The sequence below is a fragment of the Mytilus californianus genome, unplaced genomic scaffold (genome assembly GCF_021869535.1).
Source record: "Mytilus californianus isolate M0D057914Y unplaced genomic scaffold, xbMytCali1.0.p SCAF_7, whole genome shotgun sequence".
NCBI lineage: Eukaryota > Metazoa > Mollusca > Bivalvia > Mytilida > Mytilidae > Mytilus > Mytilus californianus.
Genome location: NW_026262723.1, coordinates 52807298 through 52834783, shown reverse-complemented (window position 1 = coordinate 52834783; position 27486 = coordinate 52807298). Strand labels below are relative to the sequence as shown.

Sequence of the window (27486 nt, the reverse complement as noted above, 5' to 3'; positions counted from 1 at the left end):
TAGAAATTGCTTGTCACATCAGATCAGCAAGAAGCACAATATACAACTAACTTAAAGACAAAAGACAAAAAGTACTTAACTGCATTCAGTTCATCAGTTGAGAACTTGTGACAGATATTCTTGAATAAACTGCTCTGTCGAGAGCAGCTGGATACGACCACAAAGGTCCAACCCTGAACAGTTGGGGCAAAAATGGACACAATATTCAAGCTTGATACAGGTCTGAATTTGGATTGTAATTAAATATTTGACACATTATAGATTTTTGACACAAAATAAATGTAGTCAAAGAATTGGTTATATGATTCGAATTTATATTCAATTGAAGATTTCTTGCTGTTGTGCAATACACTGTGCTGTTGCGCAATACTTAGTAAATCTGTTTTCAGACTATATACAAAGAATTAGCAAAATAAATTGTGACCCCCAATTTTTTTTGGAAAATTGACAATTTCTTTAATCTTGAGGGGAAATAATTGACACCCCCCCCCAAAATTTTTTTTTTTTATTTACCCCCCCCCCCTTCTTTTCCAAAAAAATAACATTTGAAGAAATTTTCTTTTTGTAAAATATGTTACAAATTAAGAGACATCCATACACTTAAACACAAGTTAATGTCTTAAAACTAGAAAAATGGTTGTTTTAGACCCTTTTTGGCCCCTAATTCCTAAACGGTTGGGACCATCACCACCATCAAACAATCCCAACCTTCCTTTTGTGGTATTGAACCTTTTGCTTAAATTTCACAGAGATCCATACACTTAAACTAAAGTTATTGTCCGTAAACCAGATGTCTTCGGAAGACGACAAGGATGACATGATAGCAATATACATGATATATGACCCCAAAATTTTTTTGCGGTCGTATAAAAATAAAACATACTTTTACCAAGTTTGAACAGCTCAATATAGGACTGTCTATCTTCCTTAATGATTTTCAACAAGCATTCTGAGAGTATTGCATGCCTACCAGTTAAAAACTCATTGTACTGGCACAATATGCTAACTTGATCTATAACTTGTCATGATAAAACTATATACCAATTATCAAATCAATATTTTCAAGCATGACGAAAAAAAGTGTTGAAAACTGATTATTTGAGTGAATTTTCTAAGTCCAAGGACCATAACACTGCACAAAATTATCAGTCGAGAACAAAATTCGAACTTGATATGTAACTTGTCATGATAAAACTATATACTAATTATCAAATCAATATCTTCAAGCATGATGAAAAAAGTGCGGAAAATTGATTATTTGAGTGAATTTTCTAAGTCCAAGAACCATAACTCTGCACAAAATCATCAGACCAGAACAAAATTCGAACTTGATCTGTAACTTGTCAAGATAAAACAATACACCAAATATCATATCAATATCTTCAAGGACGAAGAAAAAAAGTGTGGAAAACTGATTTGCCGGACTGACAGATGGACAGACAGACAGACAGACGGACGGACAGAGTGCAAACCTAAAGTCCCCTGCCACTTCATTGGTATGGGACTAACAAGTTTAACTACATAAATGTATCAGGAACTGTTAAATGTTTTAACTTTCCCATAAGAATGCAAGTGTTTTAAGAGGATTAGTCTGTTTATTCAAAAAAAGAAGTATCTGACTATATAGGGCCTGTCAGTTAATGTAAAATGATGGATTGAAGATATGTGATGTATAATAATTATTAGGAGTCCAAATCTTCAAAATATCCATATATAAGTTAACAGAAAAAACAAAAAGAAAATTAGATATTTAACCTAGAATTCCCAAGAAGTAGTAAGATACATTTACATGATAAAATTGAGAATGGAAATGGGGAATTTGTCAAAGAGACAACAACCCGACCAAAGAGCAGATAACAGCCGAAGGCCACCAATGGGTCTTCAACACAGCGAGAAAATCCTGCCCCCGTAGGTGGTCCTCAGCTGGCCCCTAAATAAAATTGTGTACTGGTTCAGTGAAAATGGACGTCACACTAAACTCCAAAACATATAAAGGAACTAAAATTAAATAAATGGAGAATGTGTCCCCATGGACACAGATGATGCCCCCGCTTGCATACAACATTATAAAGGGACATAACTCAAGAACAATAAAAGTGATGCTACCCAAATTTGTACTTGATCTGAGTTTTGTGGTAATAAGTATTGTGTAAAGGTTTCATAATGTTTGGTTGGGGCAAACTTAAGTTACAGAACGGAAACTAAAATTTTTTCGATTTATAAAGGGGCATAACTCAATAATGATTAGAGTGACGCTACCAAAATCCAAACTTGATCTGTATTTTGTGGTAATAAGCATTGTGTATAAGTTTCAGAACATTTGGTTGAGGCAAACCTAAGTTAGAAAAAGGAAACTAAAAATTTTGTAATTTTTACATTTATAAAGGGGCATAACTCTAGATCAGTTAGAGTGACGCTACCAAAATTCAAATTTGATCTGTATTTTGTGGTAATAAGCATTGTGTATAAGTTTCAAAACATTTGGTTGAGGCATACTCAAGTTAGAGAACGGAAACCAATTTTGGGATGTACATACGTACAGACGGACAAGGGTAAAACTTAATGCCCCCTCCGCTACGGCAGGGGCATAAAAAACATACAAGACTAACAAAGGCCAGAGGCTCCTGACTTCGGCCAGGCGCAAAAATGTGGCGGGGTTAAACATGTTTTGTGAGATCTCAACCCTCCCCCTATACCTCTAGCCAATGTAGAATAAAGAACCACATAGCAATACGCACAGTAAAACTCAGTTTAAAAGAAGTCTGAGTCCAATGTCAGAATAGGTAACAAAAGAAACTAAGCAAAATGACAATGATACATAAATTAACAAAGGACTACTAGCAGTTACTGACATGCCAGCTCCAGACCTCAATTAAACTGATTGAAAGATTATGTCTTCATCATATGAAAATCAGGTACAATCCCTCCCGTTAGGGGTTTAGTATCATACCATCATAAAATATATGAGAAGAACATAACCCGTATCATGCCAACAACTGGTTTTAGAATAAATGTGTTTATTTCCGATGCAAAGACCCAATTAGTGAATTAATATTAATACCAAAATATGCAATCCTTAATGATCTGACAACAGTATCGTAACTTTAGTACGATAGTAAATTTAAAATATAATGTACTTCATAACTTGAAGCCTTGTCAAATTAAAATATAAATTGAGGGTAAATCAAACATTCACAAAATTATAACTTAACTCTCAAATAGTTTCTTCAATTTACTTTCTATTTAATTGAATAATCTTTGTCGTTTCACAGTATTTGTGAAAAGAGTATTATAATACTAGACTTTGGTTTTATTTTTTGCTAGTACAAAAATGCAGAAGATGTTTTTGTTTGAAGAGGAAGTTATTTGGTCCTGCATAACTTACCAAATAAACAATTTTTCAAGGTCACTGGTGTTTAAAATTCATAATTCTCTGTCCAACTAGACTAAGAGTTTTCATAGATAAAACCTTTTTAACTGCAACAAAATCAATATACATCCATGCATATACATATGAGACGTCATTTGGTAAAAAAAAATGTTATGCTTCACATGTCATGAATTAAAGTCAAGCTTTAAAAAAAAAATACTGCATGCCAATTCATTGAGACAAACTTCATACTAACTTCACTGAATCAAGATCAAATTACATTTTTTTAAAAAAGAGCAAAGAACTATAAAATAAAATACTTAAAAAGATTTAAATCTTATTCAAATACAATAACCCTTAAAATCCAGACTATATGGAACGTGTATGACTGTATTCTTATTATTGTCTGTTCCCATGTTACACATCCTTTGTTTTGTGAATACACTGAAAGTAAAGTACATGTATCTCATTGGTGAGGTTTTAATGACCAAAACAATGTTAACACATACAACAACCTTTTTATAATCATTTTGAAAAGAAATGTATCAATAAACCTAGTAACTATTGAAGTGATGAAAGTGATCTCTTAAAATATATCAAACGTTTTGGAAAAGGGGACATGAGGGGATATGAGGGTCTAGATGGTGATCCTTCATGTCTTTATTCTTTAATATTTTAGATTATTATTCTCTATTCTTGATTATTTTGCCCATTATTCTCTATTCTTTATATTTCAGCACCCAATTATTCTCTATATATTCTTTTTTTCCCCCTATTTATCTCTATTCTGGTTTTTTGGGGCCCTTGATTCTGCACATTTTGCCCATTATTCTCTAATCTGTAAACCCCATTGTATTTTTCAATGATACAAACAGCATGTAATTCTTCCACATCTTATGTTTACTTAGGGAAAACATAAATTGCAGTGGCTGCAATTACTTATTGATCTTCAAATTCCAATTATTTTGTTCAAAAAATATCACATATAGTATGTAACATCTACAATGATTTTCAAAATAAGACAATTGCTTATCATAGAAAAGAAAGGAACCCAAACTGGTTTTAGACAGTTATCAAATGATACAGTGAGCATATTTCTATATTTTGCTGAAAAATGTTCACAGCATAAAAATAATCCCCTGCCTATTTCTAAGTACAAGTTTTACAGAATTTAATGCTTTCTGGACCCATCATTTAAAAATTTTAATCAACATGTAGTTGCTGATGATCTCAGTAGATGATTGGCTAAGTTAAAAGGTCATAACTTTTATCAGCTCTCTGGATGAACCAAAATGTGCTAACAGGTGTTAAAGAAATTGACATTATATTTGTATGACGTAGAAATCAGGAATTTGGAAGTTCTCAAAGGGGTTTTTCATCATTTATATCAAAAATGAAAATTCATTTGGTAATCATTAAAGAAACAGATTCTTGCATAGTTACTCATAGATTATCGGATTTAACCAATCTTGGATACTTGAATTATTGAGTTTTAAAGTCTTCTTTGAGGCTCGGACTTTAAAATTGGATAATTTAACTACCACGATTGGATAAATCCAATAATCCACTGGTACCAATGTAAGAATCTATATGTATATAATCTGGGCAGATATCTTTAGTAGAAACAAATTTGGGAATAATTTGTATAATGGCATTATTATTTTATGAAAAAAGTACAGAAATTCCAAGGAAAATTCAAAACAGAAAGTCCCTTATCAAATGGCAAAATCAAAAGCTCAAACACATCAAACAAATGAAAAACAACTGTCATATTCCTGACTTAGTACAGGCATTTCCTTGTGTAGAAAAATGGTGGATTAACCCTGATTTTATACCTAGCTAAAGCTTTCACCTGTATAACAGTCGTATAAAATTCCATTACATTAATAGGGGCCAGTTCATATTGAAATGAGAAATTTGAACTGACAGTATACAAGTTTGACTTAAAATACTGCGGTAATGTTTTATCAACAATGCAAGATTCCAAGCGCCATACTTAAAATTTTGATTTGGTGTGTTATTCAAGAAGTCATCTGAAGTGACAAGACAATGTCAGTGAATGTTGAGCAAATGTTCAGGGTCAGTCTGGGAATTGTAGTCAATGTTGGCACATCAAAGTAAATTGCCTAAATCTCATTAATGCTGTGTACATTCGATTATCAGACATCAAAAATAATTTTTGCATTTTTGTGTGTGTCCTATTTTTTGCTAATTTAGCGGAAGGCATTTTTATACGACGACTTTTACCCTACTGGAACATTTAACAATTTGTACAAAATCATGAAATGTGAATAGTGAACACTGTGTACAGATTGATATATTAGTCTTAGATACATGATTTCTTTTATTTATCAGTAAAATACAGAAAAATGAAAATAAATAATTTCAAAATTTTGCCCTGGATACTGTTGTTGAAGGCCATACAGTGATCTATAGTTGACCTACTTTAGTTGTAAACTTCTATGTCATTTCATCTCTTGTGGAGAGTTGTCTCATTGCCAATCATACCACATCTTCTTATTTTTAAACATGCACTAGTGCTAATTTGTTTTGTTATTTCTGTGTCAATTTTCAAAGTTAAAAATAAATGGAGAATGTGTCTGATGGAACACAGTTGACGCCCTGGCTTGCATATAATGTTATAAATGGGCATTACTTGAGAACAGTAGTGATGCCACCCAAATTCGAACTTGATCTGTATTTTATGGTAATAAGCATTGTGTATAAGTTTCATAACATTTGGTTGAGGCAAACCAAAGTTAGAGAATGGAAACCAATTTTGAGATGTACGTACAGAAGGATGGACGGACGTACATACAAGGGTAACACTTAATACCCCCTTCGGTGTAAAATTATTCTGGAACCGGTTAGAACTTCCTATTTGAATGGTGACATTCTCAACTGCATGGCAGACAACTTTAAGAATGACAGGTGTTTGAAAAGCCAGAGTTATTTTGTTTCTAAATGCTTTCTGTTGCTCACTTTGGTAACGTTCATTTTTGTATATTACCAGCAATAAAACCACACTTCTATTTTGAACGGTAGTTCACTGGGGCTGTCTGGTGACAAGTCCAAGAAATAAAAATCAAGAAACAGTTTTAGGTTTTCAATGATACTGTGTCCACCAGGGTTCTTGATATCCAACTCGGAGAGAACAAGAGCTATACTAAGGCTAGGTCCATAAAGTGTCGGTTGTTATTCAAATTGGGGCTTATTTATGGCTTTTTATGAAGAAAAGGGGGTAAAACATAAGTAGTCAAAATTTGAAGGAAATTTATATTAGGTGGGTATACATGTAGGCTTTAAGATCCTAAAAACAATCAGAACAGATGACATTGGCAGCATAGTATCAAAACATTAATGTTTGGGGGAAATCAAGCAAAAATGTTTATACTTTTAAATATTAATATACTTAAATTACTTATCTGAAGAAAGAAAAACGGTCAATATTGAGAATTGTCTCTTCTTTCTCAAACCTTCACACAGGAACCAAATTTGTAATTATTTATAATTGGTAATTAGTTACATGTTCGTTAAAATTATAAACATGGCCTTTACCCTAAAGGCTAAAGGTAAATCTATTGTATTGGAAATAGAATGACAACTTTATTATTAGTGATAGATTAATTCAATAATTGGTATAATAATCAAAATTCTAATTATACTCTATATCATGTGCATCATTTTAGCAAACTTCATCAAGTTCATGCATGGGGGGTGTTATAAAATGTACAACTACATGTAGGTGTACCCAACATGCCTAATGACACCCCTGCTTGGTGTATATTAGGGTGTTTTAAGTAAATTTGTGGAGCCTATAAGTGTTAAACCAACCTCTTTCATGGACAATCTGGGGATTCTTTTGAATAAGCTGTTGTACTAATTGTCCGGCACATGTACTTATTGCCTGCATAAGAAGCTGGTGCTCCGAGCTCCCGGTTGGTTTTGCAGTAACTCCTTCATTATACGTAACTTTGGGATAATCATCATTCTTTGATGTCATTCTATCTTCGTGCGTTGCATATGACCTAGCTTCAGTATCATGCCGTATCAGCGTATGCTAATAATTGTGCGATAGTTGATGTAGTTACGGGAATTTCATTAGGCGGACTCTATTCTGACCACAACGGTCGTCCTGTCACTATCCGGGCAATCGTCCTGTCATTAGTGCAACCCAACGGCATATCGTCGTGTGACCGGCGAAATACAAAATCAAGCAAAATCGGATAGAAAATTTAACCAAAAGTTTTGATAGGAAAACTAGTATTATACTTAAAGAATAATATATGCCACTTTGAAAATCCTTTAAATCCTTGATTTAACTGAATGTGGGCTACTTAAGAAAATTCCGCTTAAGCTGTGAGGGAGAATCGAGTTTTACCAGAGGTCCTTGTGAAGAAATATCAAATCGATGTTGATTGGTAAAAGAAGAAAATTAAACCAATGAAGAAGTGTTTAACATTTTCGTTTTTTGTACAGTTAATTCCCTTATTTTTTAGAAGGAAATTTAAAAGAAGGTATCTCATAATTCAATTGCAGTCAGCAAGGATTTGTATAGTGTACACCAGAGACATATATACACAAATACACTATATTACACAATATTATACATTTATTTCCCGTGCCGGAGGGAGATATGAAGATTTGTTCACCCAAGAATATTCATATTTCACGAGGGCTCTGCCCGAGGGAAATATGATTTTTCGAGGGTGAGCAAATCTTCATATCTCCCGAGGCAAAGGGAAATGAATGTTTTATTCCACTGCCTATGCTTTGTTTACTATCAATACATTAAATATTATTTTGCATACATTTTTTTTCTTATCCGCTTGTTTTTGTAAGTCAAACCGTAAACACGACTTACCCATTGATAAACAGTAAGGATCAAAATTTAATTATAAGTCTTTTTGTTTTATCGTCTGAAATAAATTTGAACGTGATCATGATTTTTGCTATCGCTATTTTAAGAAAAGAATAAGAAGTTCAAAACGTTATGTACATTAACCGCGCGTAACGTCGCACGAAGTAATCCCGACATTTCAGAGGGGAATATGATCCTCAGAATGGAATATGAAGATTTGTTCAATGACACGTGGGATAGTATCAACCAATCAAATATTGATTAAACTATCAATATGTTTAAACAGTGGAATAATAGAATTTGTTTTCCAAGTGAATTTTGCCACTCATGACCTGATGACTGCAGTGCATTTGCCCTAAAAGAGCACTGTATTTTTGTACGTGCTGTTCTGTTTTTGTAGCCCTAAACTGCTAAATAAACATATTTACACTTTTGGTATTTAGCTATATTTTGCCTCCGAATGACCTTAGATCTACTCCGAATCACCTTTTGACGTCAGGCAACAATCACTTTTTAATTGTGACGTCAAATGTTTTGAATTATGATGTCAAAGTTTACGGGAACCTGTGTGATTTTACGTAATGGCGGACGAATTTGCATACAAGTGTAAATATGTATATATAGAACCCCCTAAATACTCCTACAAATAAGTTATAAAATCACACAGACATTGAAATTTTAGCAATAATTAAAGGTCTATGTCAAACTCGACTATCACAGAAGAGAAAATCGACAGGAATGCAATGTATTTTCCAACTTTTTTGTATCAGCGGACATCTTTGTCTTTGAGTTTGATCGGAATAAACGCTATCCATCAATTAATAAACACACGATGCAGTCCGGTAAATCCTCCCACTTAAGGCTTTGACCGTATGTATTTCTGCTTAATTATATACAAATTGTATCAAATTTAGTATAAATCGATTCATTGACAAATCAACTTTGAGTAGTTTATCTCATTTCCCAAAAAATATCTGAAGTGAATTTTAAAATCAACAAAACAAGTGGGTCATCCGTGTTTTTATTGGAAATGTGTTTTCCGGTAAATCCGTCCATGCACAGTAAATATGTATGGAAGGCCAGTTTATCACAAATTTATGAAAAGAAAAGGTGATCTTTTTATTAATAGACCACTTATAAAGAGATTCCAGATAATCCAAAAAAAAATTTCAAGTCAGAAATGAGTTTTGTAAGCAATATGATTATCGTTAGCTTAAGGAACTGTATTATATATATCACTAGATATTTTCGTAATAAAGGATTTTTTTTTTAAATTTGGCATACAGCGAGTGATAAGTACAGTTCCTATGAATAAAATAGTAGACGAAATATTCACGGAAGTGACAATAATGGAAGAAATGGGAGTGGGCGGGATTACCGGACGTGTGGAATTACCGGACACTACTGTAGTTTTACTTCAATTATGGTCAGATTATATGTTGTCATACGTCATATGAATTCGTATTATGTGCAGGGCCTAATCTAGGATTTTGGAGAGGGAGAAGTGGTCAATTTCTTGGAGAAGTGAGATTCCATTACCGTTTCGGTTACATAGTGTTTTTGTGCTTATCAAATTAGGAAATTGTTTTAGATGCAATAAAAAATATACTTGCAGTTTTTTCATGTTATTATACAAAATGTATATAGAAAGTTCTTGATAAAAAGTTTTAGACAATATAGTTGTTATTTATTTATTGATACTATTTGTACTGTCAACAATTTTAAGTTTCAATAAAATTTGTTGCTTGGGACATGAGGGAGTAGCCTAGTAATATTATGATGCATTAAATTCATGTGCATCTGCCTCAATTTATTTTTAAATGTCCAGAAAAATATGACTCCCTGATGAATTTCACATGACTGGGAATTTAATTTATATCACCACTTGTCATTGTTTTGTAAAACATTATTGAATGTCCAGGACATCATGTTACATGTAGTTGAAAATTGAGATTCTTGTTAAAGATTGTAAGCCTATAAATGAAAATATCTGTCAATCACATATTAATTAACCGATAAAGAGCTAATTTCTATCATTTTTTAAAGATATCTTCCCTATCAACGAAATGGTTGTGAAAAAAAAAAATCCACTGCTGATCACAGCTGGTCGAGTGTTGTACGTTTGCAATCACATTATCCATAAGCTGTCTTTCTACCTTTTATATTTCAATTTTTATTCAATGAATATAATAAATCTACCGTTAATTCCCACCCTCAACCTACCGAATAGTACAATTGAATGACTTGTAATAAATAGAAATAAAACAAATCAGCTGAGTGATTACGCAACATCCTCAGATGAAAATCATCATAAAATGATAACTTTAGCAGACGGTCAGTTTTCCGTTTGAATAGTTTTGAATGTTATATCCGAGGATGTTCAAAGTCGCCGTTGTATTTATTTAATTTGATCGTCGACAGTATTAGTCCTGGGTTGTTTCGAAAATCTCGATTTTCCTTTTCAGTCGTCATTTTTTTTTACCTGGGAGACTTTTAATTCACAAGTTGTCTCCCTTTACCAATTTTGATAACGATTTGACTTCGCCATGAAGTCAGTCGGCCGGCGAGATTTAGCGATTTTCAAAATTCTTTGGTGACTTAAATTGTCATTTCACCTGCAAGATTATGGCCTGCTATGTGTACTTTTTCAATGAATATTGTGACGTCACAATGGGTTCTTAATAGCACATAAACCCATAACATGAGGATAACAACTAAAACTATGTTGCATGCCACTAATTATTCATTTTCAGCTTCTGTTTACGTCCTGACAGAACTGCAGATTTTCTATCACACTGAAAATCTTATGGATGCCAGTCCACACTGAATAAATCATGAATAAAATTGCATACCATCGACTATGTTTATTAATTAAGTGATAGCGTTTATTCTGATCAAAAAGGTTCCGATTCAAAAAAGTTGGAAAATATGTTGCATTCCTGTCGCTTTTCTATTGCAGCCATATTGAATAGGGGCAAATTTTTTGGATAGAGGTGGGAATAGTATGAAAGTAAGGGAAATCCTATACATGTTTCCAAGCAACTGTTCTGTTTCAATGATGTTTTCCCGTATTTTTTAAATCATTTTTACCTCCATTATGAAAATCTGCCACTATTCAACATGGCTGCATTAACCATTGAAGGGCATATTAGGTCATAGTTGTTTGGCTGCTAGTTCCACCATACATTGTAAAGTAGTTTTAACCATGTTTTTTTTTTTTTTAAGGAGGAAAATATAATGTTTCAACAAACAGACGAGATGAAACAAATGGAAAAATACATCATTTATATTCATTGATAAGAATTTATATCAATTTATAAATGTTATAAGAATATTGTTAAAAGGGTGATTATTAAAAAATAAAGTTTTTAAAATGTACTGAACAAAATAAGATTGTGAAGTGCTTATAGTTATTATCCCTCTGATATATTGATAATTGTTAATTAATATTTCTTTGATATATCTGAGGTTTTAATTAGGCTTTTATTAAGTGATTGTTGAGGAAATTACAAACAAGATACAATGTAACTACAAAACAATAGGACCAAGTCTGAGTTCAAGCGTATATATATATCTATATATAAAAGTCTAAATTGAGAACAACGTTCAAACATATCTATATATATGCACACATTCAGTTGGTGAATATATTCTTATGACAATACAAGCTGCTTGAGTAGCCTTTTGAAATAATGATTTTGCAGCATGAATGGGAACCCCAAATGACTGATTCAATCAAAATATCATTCACAGTAGATCTAATATATGCACACTTTTACATATGACAAAATGATCTTTTCAAAGTAATAGTTCTTTTCAAAACAAACATGCATTAAGATCTTAGGTAAAGAAAATTGATTCACAGTACAATCTCAAATAACAAGGCAAAATATCTAAATTCAAGATGTGAAGTATTTTTCAGACTGAGTAATCATTTTTGTTTGAAATTTTAGTGTTATGGAAGGAGCAGAAACATTAGACACAGAGACTACAAAGGACAAGAAGCCAAGGAAAAGAATGAAAGCTTTATATGGTCGCATCAAGCAACAGGTTTGTTGAATACACAGCTACTTTTGCATAGGTACTATTTCTGTACCAAAAATCTATAGTACTGGAAATCTATTTTAATATTCAGTACTATTTTGTTACTTTAAAATTATTGTAATATTTAGGTACCTGCATTTTACAGTACTTGATATGTACTTGAAATTTAAGTACTACAAAATTTTGGTTACACCGTTACATTTTCAGCATTTTGAAAGTATGTTTGTTTATTTCAAATCTCTTAAAGTTATGATTTTCAAACATGGAATATTGTTTTCACTATTGGTATTACTTCTGTACCAAAAATTTCAAGTTTAAATCAAGTAATGTAAAATATAGGTACCTAAATATTACAAGAATTTTAAAGTAAAGAAATAGTACTTAATATTAAAAGTAAATTTCCAGTACTACAGATTTTTAGCACAGAAATAGTACCTATGCAAATGTAGCAGTGTAAGTCTCAAGATCATAATAAATAATAGTATCATTTGAAGTAAAATACTCAGTCATAGATATACGAGGAATTCATAAAAGATAAATTTCAATGTTACCCAACAACACAAATAAACCAAAAAAGGTCAGCAGACAAGCTTTAGAATGAACCCGATCTAATGAGTTAATGAAATAAAGACAACCAATTATCTTAACAAACACCAAAGTTTTGATAGACAAAAAAAAAGGAGCATAAAAAGTGATTAAAATTTTTTGACAAAATGCATGACTTTGTACAAGCACATGGACTTATGGGGGTTAAAATACTGTTATAAGTATTTTATCCTCCCTTATTATCTTTAATAATGAAAGAACAAAAAATACATTCATGTGGCTTGATTGTTGGTCTTGCAGTCCTATTTATGTTTTTGGATAAGAAGGAATTGTTGGGTATACAGCAATGAGACAGCAATAGAATGACCCAAAAAGGAGGAAATATCTGTTGGAGATTTTTTTTTATCTAAACTCTTCCCTTTTTAATCTGTATTACCCAGGGAATTAACAAAGTACTCAAAAGACCTACTAAATATTTTTTTTGGGGGAAAAAGGGGGGAGGTGAAAACAAAATTGGGGGGGGGGGGGGTCAATTCGCAACAGCATAGTGTATTGCACAAAAGCAAAAATTGAATATAAATTCAAATCATATAACAAATTCTAAGTTCTTTGACTACAGTTATTCAAATATTTAATTACAATTCAAATTCAGACCTGTATCAAGTGCGAATATTGTGTCCATTTTTGCCCCAACTATTCAGGGTTGGACCTCTGCGGTCGTAGCCAGCTGTGCTCGGCAAAGCAATTTATTCATATGTGATGAACATTTATTTTAGATGGAATTTTACTTCAGTGACTCCAATTTGAGCAGGGACAGATACATGAAGAAACAGATCCAGGAAGCAGAAGATGGATGTAAGGAGTTCTTTATAGAAACATTAAAAGACACAAAAGGGGGGGATTTGGAGTCAAAAATCATAATTGGTAGAAGGACAGACACCACCCAAGGGAAAAGATGAAACAGTAAATTAAGAATAAATAGTCCTAATAACATTACCCTGAAATTTTAGTCAACGAAGAAGATACATTTTGTAGATTACCGGTATTAAAACACAAATAATAATCTGAGTAGCTTTGTAAAATATTCAAGACTTATCTTTCAACTATTTAACTTTTAGAGCCCTCATTCAATATGATCATTACTTTTACATGGTTTTTCACATTCCTTATTAAAAGTTTGAAATACATGAAGAAAAAAAGGATTATTTTTAACTTAAAAAATTACATATAATAATGGGGAAAAAAGCAGTTTTAGGTTATATCTTGAGAGAATTATGTTATTAAAAATGATTTTACTGATTATTTCCAGATATAAGCTTGGATATTTTCTTGAGATTCAACAAAATAAAGGATCTGACATTAGACTCTAGTGTGATAGCATCAGCTCTTAAAAAGTCTAAACTTTTACAGGTAAGTGTTATATGGAGTAAACGTTTACAAGTTAGTGTTATATGGAGTAAACTCTTACAAGTTAGTGTTATATGGAGTAAACTTTTACAAGTTAGTGTTACATGAAGTAAACTTTTACAGGTTAGTGTTATATGGAGTAAACTTTTACAAGTTAGTATTACATAGAGTAAACTTTTACAAGTTTGTGTTATATGGAGTAAACTTTTACAGGTTAGTGTTATATGGAGTAAACTTTTACAGGTTTTTCTGACGACCGCAACTGTATTGACATCAGTGGTCTCATTAGCCTAAAATAGAAGGGCGCCGCACCCTTGGCTGTTTCATATTAAGATTATTTTGCCTCTTTTAGTTGATAATGATGTGATGTATGGATGTTTATTGCCATGTATTATGACAATGTATGAATGACTTATCTAATGCAAATTTTATAGAATAAATAATCAAAACAACAACTTATGCATCTTTATTGTCAACATATACAGTAAAAAAGCAATGTGAACTTGTGATAAAAAGCCAAGATGGATAAACACAGAAACGTAGACTAAAAAATATGAGCAGTGCCTTTTCCTAACCCCAAAAAGTGCCCTGATATATATATAAAAGTGAATGCAAAAAGTGTTAGAAATAAATCCCTACAATATATAGATGTTTACTCTCCTTCTGGTAAACTGATGCCTTGTGAAACATACTTAACAGTACAGAAAAATATGCTGCATGAAATTTGTCAGTTTTTATAAAAGACTGAAAACATTTATAATTTTGATGTTAAATTTTAGGTCAGCAAAGATGGTACAAATGTAAAAAGAACTAAACCTGTCAGCAGTGCTAAGGATATTGATGATAGAACAGTTTATGTGGTAAAAAAATTATCAGAAAACATCCATTTATTTATATTTTCAAATTGTTATGGGCAGTACTCAATATACACTTGTTCAACATTGCCTTGTCTGCCAGTTCTTTGTATGTGCCAATCTGTCTGAGAATCAAACAGTGGTGAAAACATGGAAAACAAAAACCGTCTCAAGCTTACATTGATTTAAGTTCAAAATGTATAATGGTGCACAAATATAACATTTGTTTCCCTTTCCTGTTCTGGTATTTCAAGATATAATTTGGTTGAAATGCACTAGAAATTAATAATTAAGGGGAGATAACTCTGTAATTTGATATAATTCTTTCCAAAAGTTATCTAGAGATTTCTTGCATTACCATTTCTAACTCTCAGTAACTTATAGAAAAAAGGATGGTTAGGTCGAAGGTGTTTTTCCAACCATGTTTTGAAATTCTTCTACATTGCCCGATTCTTACAAAGACTGACGCTTTAGTAGCATTTGCTTTTGAAAACACAATTAGTTCCGTTATCTATCTGAAGTCTCCCATATATAAAATAAGGGTTAAAAATATCTTGTGTAGAAATTCTGAAAGGGAACATACTTTATATTATTGTAGTAATAAAACATTTTCACACATTTTGGTCTCTATCATTTTTTGTATCTCTGTTATCATGGTTATGTCTTGTCCTGAACTTGCATGAAATATTTGCCACTGGATGTTAAGCAACCAACAGTCGACAGTCTCTATTATGTCTCTAAAGTACATGGTAGTGTTTACACTAATTGAGCTTTCTCTCTTGAAATAAAAATTATTATTAATATTTTTCTTATCTCTCAAAAGGCATTCAGATATTATATATTTAGACAATGACTTAATAATACTTTTTTGTAACAGGAATGTCTACCACACAATGTAGACCATGAATATATAAGGAGAATCTTCGCCAGCTGTGGTTCAGTGCTATATGTTAGTATACCTAGATATAAATCTACTGGAGATTCTAAAGGCTTTGCATTTATAGAGTTTGATACTGTTGAATCAGCACATAAAGCTTGTGAGGTAGGTATATACTAATCTAATTTGGTTATGTTTTTGACTTTAAATGATTGAAAAATCTTTAATGCTGTGTCGGTGAATATTAGCTATAGTAGGGGGAAAATTCAAAAGGGTTCTGAACAAGATATTAATTTAAAATAGCAGACAAGGTGTGTTAGTGAGCAAAAATATTAATCTGAAAGAATTAGGATGATATGTTCAAGGCTGTACCGTTGCCTATAATTGCTAAAATCCACTTCATTTGAACTTTGGTGGATAGTTGTCTCATTGGCAATCATACCTCATCTCCATATTTTATTTTAAAATGATAAACAAGTGAACTAATAAAACATTGTCAACAAAAGAGTACATTTTAATTTCATAGTTATAAATTGTATGATCATTTCAGATGTCTTTTAAAAGATGAAAATATTTTTCCCTTAAAACTTTCATGTTTGGTTTGTTATTTTGATTTTGCTATTGAAAGCACATATTTACTTAAATTATAATAACACACAGAGGATTAATTCATCTGTTGTAGTGAAAATATTTACTTTAGTCGGGTGAATTCTTCTTTGATCATCACATGAACTCGTTTTATCTAATTTCCTAGGAACTGAATAACCCACCTGCTGAGGCTGGTGACAAACCTGGGAAATTCCCTAGGACCAGTAAACAGATGACTCATTTACAGAAAGCTCTTCAACTCAAAGGTAATTTACGAGACATTTTTTTGGATTGATTTGAGACTTAATGGTAAATTTGTACACTCTTGATTTCCCTTATTCCAGTTTTGAAAATAACCAGATATGAACTTTTATGTAATTATGTTTGTTTCACCTGTGAGGAAGGTTGGGTGAGTGGAAATAAGGTGTGCTGTTTCTAGTAGTATTATTGACAGCATCAATAATTGCTCAAATTTGTGATTAGGTCATTCAGGCGAGATATGTCTATGTGTTAAACTTTTATGATATCCCCTACAGAGACAATTTTTTTGGGGTATATAAGAATCACTCTGTCTGTCCATGTGTCTTGTCAGTGCATCTCCTCCCAAATGCCTACACAGATGGGAACACTACATGAAAATGTGCCTAAAGAAATATAATCCTGACCCTTCATATTAAAGGGGAGGTAATTAAGCTTATGTATACTAATGTTGCCATATGTAATAATACTAGTAGTCTATTGTAAGAGCAACTCCTCATAAACCACTACACAGATATTTCTACAACTAAACACAGTTGTTGAATATCAGAGGATGTGCATCAAGATTATAATCCTGGTCCAATCATATAGAGGGGAGATAATTGACTTTGCAGGGGGAAAAGGGGTGGGTGGGAGTGTTTTGTGTAAGTTTTATCCAATGTACATTTATTTCTCTTGTCTTGCATCAATCAATATTGAAAATTAATTGAAAAAGAATAATGCATAAATAAAATGATGTGGTAACTTCTGTAGATTCATGTAATTTTTAGTTGGTACCAATTTTCATGGATTGAGAAAACATTGTATTTTTGTGGATATTTGATTTTTCGGTTTTTGCCAAAATCTGCATACATGTTTATAGAAAATTTGAACATTTGAATTCATTGTTCCTCTATTCCCATGAAATGAAAGAAAATTGGTATCACACCAATAATAATAAATACAAAGTGGTAAAGAAAGAACTTCTATGTTTATTTAAGAGGATGTGCACATATCACCAGAAAAAAGCATCACAGAATCACCATCAAAATCAGCAAAAAAAAGAAAAAGAAGAAGACAAACTAGTGAAGGTAGTGTTGATGGAGGTGAAAACACAAAACAAATAAAGTTAGAATATGATAACAAAGACCAACCTATAGATGTCTCTCATTCAGAGACAGATAATAAAGATTTAAGTGTATCAAAGACAGATGAAAGTGGTGAAAAAGAATTAGTGAAGAATAAAAGTAAGAAAAGAAAGAAATCAAAAGGTGAAGGACAGATTTCAGTGACAGAATCAGAAACTTCAGATCAATGCTCAGAAAGTGACAGAGAGACACGCAAGCGTAAAACACTAGAAACTGTTGATGCAGAAATAGAACCTCCACCAAAAATTTGTAAAAAAGAGGAAACTTGTGACAATAAAGAAAATACTGAAAGTGAAATATCTTCAGTGAGTCAAAGAGATGAAAAATCAGTCACAAAAATTATAGAAAAGAAAAAGAAAAACAGACATCATAAAACTAAACATAAGGATATACCAGAACTAAGAGTGATTTCTAAGTAAGTTTTTAACAGAATAAGATATGGTGTATTGATTCATGTATAAAATACCTAAATGATATTGACATAACCATAAGCAAAGGATCAGCAGCCGGTTGTACGAACGTGTCATTAGTCTAATGAGTCATTAAGTCTTCATTAGCCTAATGCATCATAAAGGCTTAATGAAGACATAATGACCCATTAGGCTAATGCCAAGTTCGTACAACCGGCTGCTGAGCTTTAATTCCTGTTTTTCATCTCAGAAGTTTTAGTTTGGTTCATCATAGATTCAAGGTCATGATGCTATGACTTTAAAAGACAAAGTCTTAATTTAATAGCCTTTAAAATTATTTATTGGTTTTCAGTTCTTCCCTTTCCCCAGAAATCCCCCGGCTATAGGTGTGCAGAGACTATAATAAGATTTGCCATCAACATCAAATTATCTTAAGGACAAAACTCTTAAAGATATAACAACAAAAGATAGATGAGATTTCTGACTTGGAACAGGCACATAAAACATAAAAGTTTTTTCAGATAAGTTTGAAAATATTTTTGATTACCTGACTTTTTATTTAATGGTGAATATTTTAGGAAAGAATGGTTGGATTTGAGAACTGAATATCTTAAATTACAAAAGGAGAGCATGAACAAACTGAAGAAAACATTAACAAAAGTAAAGAAAGAAGAAAAAGACAAAGAAATGAAAGAAAAGGAAAAGGAAAAGGAAAAAGAAATGTTTGGTAATGAAAGGAGAAGTTACTGCTTTATTCTAATTTTCCTTTATGTAGAAATACATCCCCATGTTTGAGAGAACAGTCATTTCAGGTTGAGTCAAAAAGTTACCAGAAAAATTGTAAATGAATTTTAATGGGAAAGTCAGATAATTTACTGATGCTTTATGTATTCCATTTATCAACTAAAAGTGAGAGTAGATGGTGATGTTTAAACAAGAAACAGGACATAAACATAAACACTACCTTCTGATAATCTTACAAAGCAAATTTGTAACAGTTTCAAATACATGTACTTAAATACAAGCACCTCTTATATTGGGATTAATTTAAAAGAATTGAATGTCCAAGATTAAAAGATTTTTTTGTAATGTTAACAATAAAGTTATTTAAATATCTTCACAGTCTGTAAAAATAAATTCCAGTTTAAGCACTTGACTAGAAGTAATATAGAATAGAATATTTTCTTTGGTCTACCAAACTTATCAGAACGAATGGATAGTATTTTATAGTGAATTTAGATTTCAACAATCTCTAATGATCTTTCAGATGATAAGAAATCCACAAATAGACCAAAAATAGAGTTTGTAGCAGATGTGATAGTTTATATAACATCAGGACAGCCTCTTTACAGGAAGGAAGTCAAGGTATATATATTTACATGATAGTTTATATAACATCAGGACAGCCTCTTCACAGGAAGGAAGTCAAGGTATATATATTTACATGATAATTTATATAACATCAGGACAACTTCTTTACAGGCAGGAAGTCAAGGTATTTACATGCACCTTGTAGTTGTCAAATAAAGTAGAGTCTGCTTATATACTTTGATATAAAAATAAGAAGACCTGGTATGATTGCCAATGAGACAACTCTCCACCAGAGACCAATTGACGTAGAAGTTAACAACTATAGGTCACCGTATGGCCTTCAACAATGAGCAAAACCCATACTGCATAGTAAGCTATAAAAGGCCATTAAATGACAAATGTAAAACAATTCAAACAAGAAAACTAACTTGAGCTTGCTCTCAGTAAATGGCAGCATTTTTTTATGCATGCAGTATTGTTTATCATTGTTTTGCTTATACTTGTGTTTTTGATATCTTCTTTGCCAATGTTATACAGTTGTCTTTTCCTGTATTTATTTTTCTTTTACTGTGTTCTATGATTTGACTGACAGCCAAGCTGTAGCGACTTAAAGGAATGGTTTTAATTGTATTCCCCTCCTGTCTGTGTTGTCGTCATGTGAACATATTCTGTTATTCAAAAACTCATTGAAAAAGGTTTAGCAGAATTCAACGGAACATGCACTAATTTGTCTAGAGGATATGAGATTGTACATTTGCTATTTATGTCTCCACCTTCAATGAAAACAGTTCTTTCTACTGTGGATCCATTTATTTTCATGGATACCATTTTTCGTGGATTGAGGAAAAAATCTATTCATGGTTTCTCCAAAGTCTGGATTAAAGCATACAGAATAATTGTTCTTCATATAACATTTAAATTCATGGTTTACCTTTATCCATGAAATACACAAAATTTTGTATTCTTCGATTAATAATGAATCCACAGTAGTTTAATTTATGAACCTTTATTGGTGTTTGTTTTCCATGTTAAAACATGAACTTAGCCATGCTAGCCATCACTGCTTATATCAGTTTGTTAATCTGCAACTCTAATCCATATGAAAGCGGCTTAACAGAATCCCACTTAATTTGCACAGATTCTTGTACAATGCATGAAGTGTTTCACTTTTTATTGTGATTGTTGATTGTTGTATTTTGACGTCTATGACTTTTTGTCTTTTGTGTTTTTGGATGACTGTAACATATTGAATTACCAGTCAAGTTTAGGTAAAGCTAGGAAAGGTCTGAACATTTTATAAATACTTCACAATATATCTAATAGGGGATTAGGACATTACATGTAATACTGAAAAGATGTACCTCACAGAATGGTACTCAAACACATAAATGTCAACAGCTTCTTGTAACATTTTCACAGGCTTCAGTAACGTTTTGTATAATGGATCTGAAATCTAAGAAATGATCCATTATGTGCTGCATTTTAACATCAGACCCAATGAAAAATGCCTGTGAATAGCGTCCCCTCTGAAAACTACTTTACAGGATGCACAATTATGCATCAAAAATGATTTGAGTATTCCTAAATACAAATTTTGATCATGGTGCATATCTCAACTATTCCTATAAAAATAAATGCAGATAAGAGTAGTTTTATGTACGGATGTTAACATGATACTTTGTGATAATGTTGCTGATCTGAAAACCAACATGGCCATTTCTGTTGAACACAGTAAAAGACTGTTTCACACATAAATAAAACAGATTGCTAAATAAAATGCTATTTTTATATAATTTACAGGAAGATTTAGGTACATGTTACCAGATAGCCTATATTGATATTAAAGAAGGTGACAAGTCAGGTCATATTAGAATGGAAGACAGTGATAGTGCTAAAAGACTAGCTGAGGCTACTAGTGGATCTTATTTCTTTACTCTCTTAAAAGGTAAGAGATTAAACATGAAAAATAAAAGATGTTGTGTAAATGTCAATGAGACAACAACCCAACATAATATAAAACTACAAGACATCTTGAATTTGACATACAGTGTTCCATAATAAACAGGAAATAAAATTCATACAAAAGAAATAATTAAAAACATGTTTTTTCTCCAACCCTGGAATTGCAGGAATGGTTTAAGCACCAGTTTCAAATTTACTGAATCCATCAGTCCATCCATCAGTCCGTCCGTCCCATGAATATTTTTCTCAGGAACTACTTGACAAGGATTTCTGAAATTTGGTTTCAGGGTTTATATAAGTAAGTTACACCGTGTGATGCGTTTTCAGATTCATCACTCAACAACTTCCTGTTTACCAAACACTTTATTATTTTGCACATGATAGCCAAGTTGAAAATTTTCGTCACATTTTTCTCAGGAACTGCTTGACAAGGATTTCTGAAATTTAGTTTCAGGGTTTATATAAGTAAGTTACACGGTGTGATGCGTTTTCAGATTCATCACTCAACAACTTCCTGTTTACTGAACACTTGTATTATTTTACACATGATAGCCAAGTTGAAAATTTTCGTCACATTTTTCTCAGGAACTACTTGACAAGGATTTCTGAAATTTGGTTGCAGGGTTTATATAAGTCAGCTATACAGTGTGATGCGTTTTCAGATTCATCACTCAACAACTTCCTGTTTACCGAAATATTTCGGCGGGGTATCATTAGTGTACTTGTTAAAACTGTGTCAAAATGTAGTTTTCATGTGATTTTGAAAGTATGTCAGTGGACTTGTTTTGAAATGACAGATTGTTCAAAATTATGTATAGTGTTATGCCCAGGCTACTGCCACAAGCAATTTGAAAAAAAGGTAACATATGCAAAAATTGAGCTTGAGATGTTCTCACTTTTTATATTGATTTTACTTATTGACAGGACAAGACGAAAAAGACTACTGGAATAAGTTATTCATATTGTTGTTATTTATTGACAGGACAAGAAGAAAAAGACTACTGGAATAAGTTATACATATTGTTGTTATTTATTGACAGGACAAGAAGAAAAAGACTACTGGAATAAGTTATACATATTGTTGTTACTTATTGACAGGACAAGACGAAAAAGACTACTGGAATAAGTTATTCATATTGTTGTTACTTATTGACAGGACAAGACGAAAAAGACTACTGGAATAAGTTATACATATTGTTATTACTTATTGACAGGACAAGATGAAAAAGACTACTGGAATAAGTTAAACATATTGTTGTTATTTATTGACAGGACAAGAAGAAAAAGACTACTGGAATAAGTTATACATATTGTTGTTATTTATTGACAGGACAAGACAAAAAAGACTACTGGAATAAGTTAAACATATTGTTGTTATTTATTGACAGGACAAGAATAAAAAGACTACTGGAATAAGTTATACATATTGTTGCTATTTATTGACAGGACAAGAAGAAAAAGACTACAGGAATAAGTTATACATAATGTTGTTAATTATTGACAGGACAAGAAGAAAAAGACTACTAAAATAAGTTATACATATTGTTGTTAATTATTGACAGGACAAGAAGAAAAATACTACTGGAATAAGTTATACATATTGTTGTTATTTATTGACAGGACAAGAAGAAAAAGACTACTGGAATAAGTTATACATAATGTTGTTATTTATTGACAGGACAAGAAGAAAAAGACTACTGAAATAAGTTATACATATTGTTGTTAATTATTGACAGGACAAGAAGAAAAATACTACTGGAATAAGTTATACATATTGTTGTTATTTATTGACAGGACAAGAAGAAAAATACTACTGGAATAAGTTATACATATTGTTGTTATTTATTGACAGGACAAGAAGAAAAAGACTACTGGAATAAGGTATACATAATGTTGTTATTTATTGACAGGACAAGAAGAAAAAGACTACTGGAATAAGTTAAACATATTGTTGTTATTTATTAACAGGACAAGAAGAAAAAGACTACTGAAATAAGTAATACATATTGTTGTTAATTATTGACAGGAAAAGAAGAAAAAGACTACTGGAATAAGTTATACATGTTGTTATATTATTGACAGGACAAGAAGAAAAAGACTAATGGAATAAGTTATACATATTGTTGTTAGTTATTGACAGGACAAGAAGAAAAAGACTAATGGAATAAGTTATACATATTGTTGTTAGTTATTAACAGGACAAGAAGAAAAAGACTACTGGAATAAGTTATAAATAATGTTGTTATTTATTGACAGCACAAGAAGAAAAAGACTACAGGAATAAGTTATACATAATGTTGTTATTTATTAACAGGACAAGAAGAAAAAGACTACTGGACTAAGTTATACATATTGTTGTTATTTATTGACAGGACAAGACGAAAAAGACTACTGGAATAAGTTAAACATATTGTTGTTATTTATTGACAGGACAAGAAGAAAAAGACTACTGGAATAAGTTATACATATTGTTGCTATTTATTGACAGGACAAGAAGAAAAAGACTACTGGAATAAGTTATACATATTGTTGTTATTTATTGACAGGACAAGAAGAAAAAGACTACTGAAATAAGTTATACATTAATGTTGTTATTTATTGTCAGGACAAGAAGAAAAAGACTACTGGAATAAGTTATACATATTGTTGTTATTTATTGACAGGACAAGGCGAAAAAGACTACTGGAATAAGTTAAACATATTGTTGTTATTTATTGACAGGACAAGAAGAAAAAGACTACAGGAATAAGTTATACATAATGTTGTTATTTATTGACAGGACAAGAAGAAAAAGACTACAGGAATAAGTTATACATAATGTTGTTATTTATTGACAGCACAAGAAGAAAAAGACTACAGGAATAAGTTATACATAATGTTGTTATTTATTAACAGGACAAGAAAAAAAGACTACTGGACTAAGTTATACATATTGTTGTTATTTATTGACAGGACAAGAAGAAAAAGACTACTGGAATAAGTTATACATTAATGTTGTTATTTATTGACAGGACAAGAAGAAAAAGGTTACTGGAATAAGTTATACATATTGTTGCTATTTATTGACAGGACAAGAAGAAAAAGACTACTGGAATAAGTTATACATGTTGTTATTTATTGACAGGACAAGAAGAAAAAGACTACAGGAATAAGTTATACATAATGTTGTTATTTATTGACAGGACAAGAAGAAAAAGACTACTGGAATAAGTTATACATATTTTTGTTAATTATTGACAGGACAAGAAGAAAAAGACTACTGGAATAAGTTATACATATTGTTGTTATTTATTGACAGGACAAGAAGAAAAAGACTACTGGAATAAGTTATACATATTGTTGTTATTTATTGACAGGACAAGAAGGAAAAGACTACTGGAATAAGTTATACATATTGTTGTTAATTATTGACAGGACAAGAAGAAAAGAATACTGGAATAAGTTATACATGTTGTTATTTATTGACAGACAAGAAGAAAAAGACTACTGGAATAAGTTATACATATTGTTGTTATTTATTTATTGACAGGACAAGAAGAAAAAGACTACTGGAATAAGTTATACATAATGGTGTTATTTATTGACAGGACAAGAAGAAAAAACTACTGGAATAAGTTATACATATTGTTGTTATTTATTGACAGGACAAGAAGAAAAAGACTACTGGAATAAGTTATACATAATGTTGTTATTTATTGACAGGACAAGAAGAAAAAGACTACTGGAATAAGTTATACATTAATGTTGTTATTTATTGACAGGACAAGAAGAAAAAGACTACTGGAATAAATTAGAATCAGATAGAAATTCTAAATTCAGCAGCAAAGGTAACAAGAAAAAACGTGGCTCACAGAAGGTAAGATTATAAGTAAAGACACGAAATGAAACTTCTATAAAAACATAATAATAATAGTACCACCCAATGGACATTTAATCAGAAAGGAGTAGGGGCATTAAGGCCCAGTTTTGGCCCAATAAAATAAAGTATTTGAGAACTATTTCAAATTTGCACATAATGTTTGGAAATGCATTAATTCAAGAAATATAAATGAATCACACAATAGTTTTGATGTTATGACGTCACAATTACGTCATAAAATGTACCAATTTCATAAAAACAAAGAAAACTGCTACGTTGATACAGTTTACTGTCATTATTTCATTTGCGGAAACATTGTGCGCAGGCAAGAAACAACAAAATAATTTAATAGAAGCTTCATTATAACTTGACATATTCTAACCAAATATGAAGTTGTTTCTTGGGTGCGCACATACTTTTCCAATCTACTTTATACCTAAAAGTTGGCATAAAACAAGGAAAATCAAGAAATTCTACAAAATATACACATTTTGTCATAGTGTGTTGCCATGGTAACTTGTTATATGAGAATTTTGTTTTTATTTTCTGAACACCTTGTACCTTAGTGTAGTTTGGGCATATGTAAGAATATGTATGGTAACTTTTCAATTTGCACTAATATTTGGGCCAAATAAGGGCCTTATTGCCCCTTCTCCTTTTAGAATTTAACTATCTATCATCAGCAATTTTATAAGTAGCTGGAAAGCCAACAGTGTGTAGGAATGTTCAGGCCATTTGTTATGGTGCTGTTAGTTTATCTTAGACTGCGAGTTGGAATATCTCTTTGTTTTCTTCCGCCTCTCTTTTCATATTTTTCTAAAAATAGATAATATAAGAATTTTTTTTAAAGTGATTAGCTCTAACTCTTCACAGATTTAGTTCTAAGGTTTTATTCTCTCCTGCTACAACTCAAAAGGTATAATATTTGTATTGGATTGATACAAATTTTTATACAAGTGTTGTTTCTTTAAAACACTCTAAGGAACTTATAATACAATTAAATTGCGTTTCCACTGTTGCTTAGATGCCTTCTCAGATTACAGTGAATTCTTTTTATTTGTTTTATATAAAATTAGGAATGTGGTATGGTTGCTATAAATGAGACAACTATCCACAAGAGACCAAAGAACAAGGTATACTGTAGTGTCAATGAACAATCGGTTCTTTCTGTAACGTAATAACATAAGCATTGTGACATAGGAAATGAACGGGAAAATGCACAAATTTGAAAGTTGTCTATTGCTCATTTACCTCCCCTTTGTAGATAAAGTATATTTCACAAATTTAATCCACTAATGGAATATTTTTTCTCAGTCAGTACATATTGTAGTCATATTTGAAGTGACTATGTCTACATGTCAGATATACATCAAAGAGACAGTAACCAAACAAAAAATGAAAACAGTTAATACTATTTAAAGGTCGTACTTGGTCTTGGGCTTTGTTCTGATAAAATGTATACTTATATGGTATATTTGTGCTTTAACTGTTTGTTTTTTGTCTTTTTTCAGTTGATAGAAAAGGCACAGAGAATAAGTAAAGAGAACATCTGCAAAACTCACATTAAATTTGATGATTGAATCAATTTCGGTTTGATATTAGACAAAGACTAAAACTATTATCGCTTGATCAGAATCATTGACTGCAGGAAAAAAGACCGATTCCAAAAATGTGAACTTGTCATGTCAGTATTCAGATTGTTCAACAAGTGCGACATTATTTAACATATTGATTGGTCAACAAGTGTGACATTATTTGACAGTTATTGAAAAAATTAAATGTTGAATGGTTATTTTCTTTTAATACCCATACTCCTAATGTGGGGTCTTTACCTATAGCAGTCACTTTGTCCACCTGTCCAACAAATATTTTCTTCACAATTTTGTCAGGTACTCCTTAATAGAATAAATTGATATTTGGCAGGAGCTTGACAGTGATGAGATGGAACATGTGAGTACTAATTGCGTCTGTCAGACACCTACTTCCTGTTTTCCGATACTTTGAATTTCAAA

At 31.5% G+C, this 27486-nt stretch overlaps 2 protein-coding genes across 25 annotated transcripts in view; one reads left to right on the top strand and one right to left on the bottom strand.

Annotated features, from left to right (window-relative positions):
* Positions 1-7494, bottom strand: part of LOC127707634 (uncharacterized) — a 58163-nt gene extending 50669 nt beyond the window's left edge. For 3 of the 4 annotated variants that reach the window (XR_007984974.1, XM_052212268.1, XM_052212270.1), the window contains exon 1: positions 7205-7494. Coding sequence is in view for 2 of the 4 variants with exons in the window: in XM_052212268.1 (XP_052068228.1) it covers positions 7205-7373 (169 nt within the window). In the remaining 2 variants the exon portion in view is untranslated. Of the gene's footprint in view, positions 1-3385; positions 3529-7204 lie in introns of those variants that run through there. The other variant, XM_052212269.1, reaches the window with a different exon arrangement.
* On the top strand, positions 3815-27266 carry LOC127707632 (la-related protein 7-like). 21 transcript variants are annotated; one of them, XM_052212246.1, is made up of 13 exons: positions 3815-3842; positions 12185-12281; positions 13598-13676; positions 14131-14231; positions 15008-15088; positions 15960-16124; positions 16714-16813; positions 17786-18347; positions 18921-19069; positions 19610-19707; positions 21454-21598; positions 25377-25471; positions 26986-27266. In XM_052212246.1, the coding sequence occupies exons 2-13, from the start codon at positions 12189-12191 to the stop codon at positions 27052-27054; spliced, it is 1737 nt and encodes a 578-aa protein (XP_052068206.1). In that variant the 5' UTR covers positions 3815-3842; positions 12185-12188; the 3' UTR covers positions 27055-27266. The 21 variants fall into 21 exon arrangements, with proteins under 21 accessions (XP_052068206.1, XP_052068219.1, XP_052068218.1 ...); XM_052212259.1 differs by lacking the exons at positions 3815-3842; positions 25377-25471; positions 26986-27266 and adding exons at positions 7753-7887; positions 23468-23496; positions 25231-25302; XM_052212258.1 differs by lacking the exons at positions 3815-3842; positions 25377-25471; positions 26986-27266 and adding exons at positions 7753-7887; positions 23468-23496; positions 24885-24974.
* The last annotated feature ends 220 nt before the right edge of the window (positions 27267-27486 follow it).

Bases quoted from the DNA above. Each gene is read 5' to 3' on its own strand.
- LOC127707632 (XM_052212245.1), top strand. From the start codon at position 7,814: ATGAAGAAGTGTTTAACATTTTCGTTTTTTGTACAGTTAATTCCCTTA. The intron at 12,282-13,597 runs GTTTGTTGAATA...CATTTATTTTAG, and splicing joins ATGGTCGCATCAAGCAACAG to ATGGAATTTTACTTCAGTGA. The intron at 16,814-17,785 runs GTAATTTACGAG...TGTTTATTTAAG, and splicing joins GAAAGCTCTTCAACTCAAAG to AGGATGTGCACATATCACCA.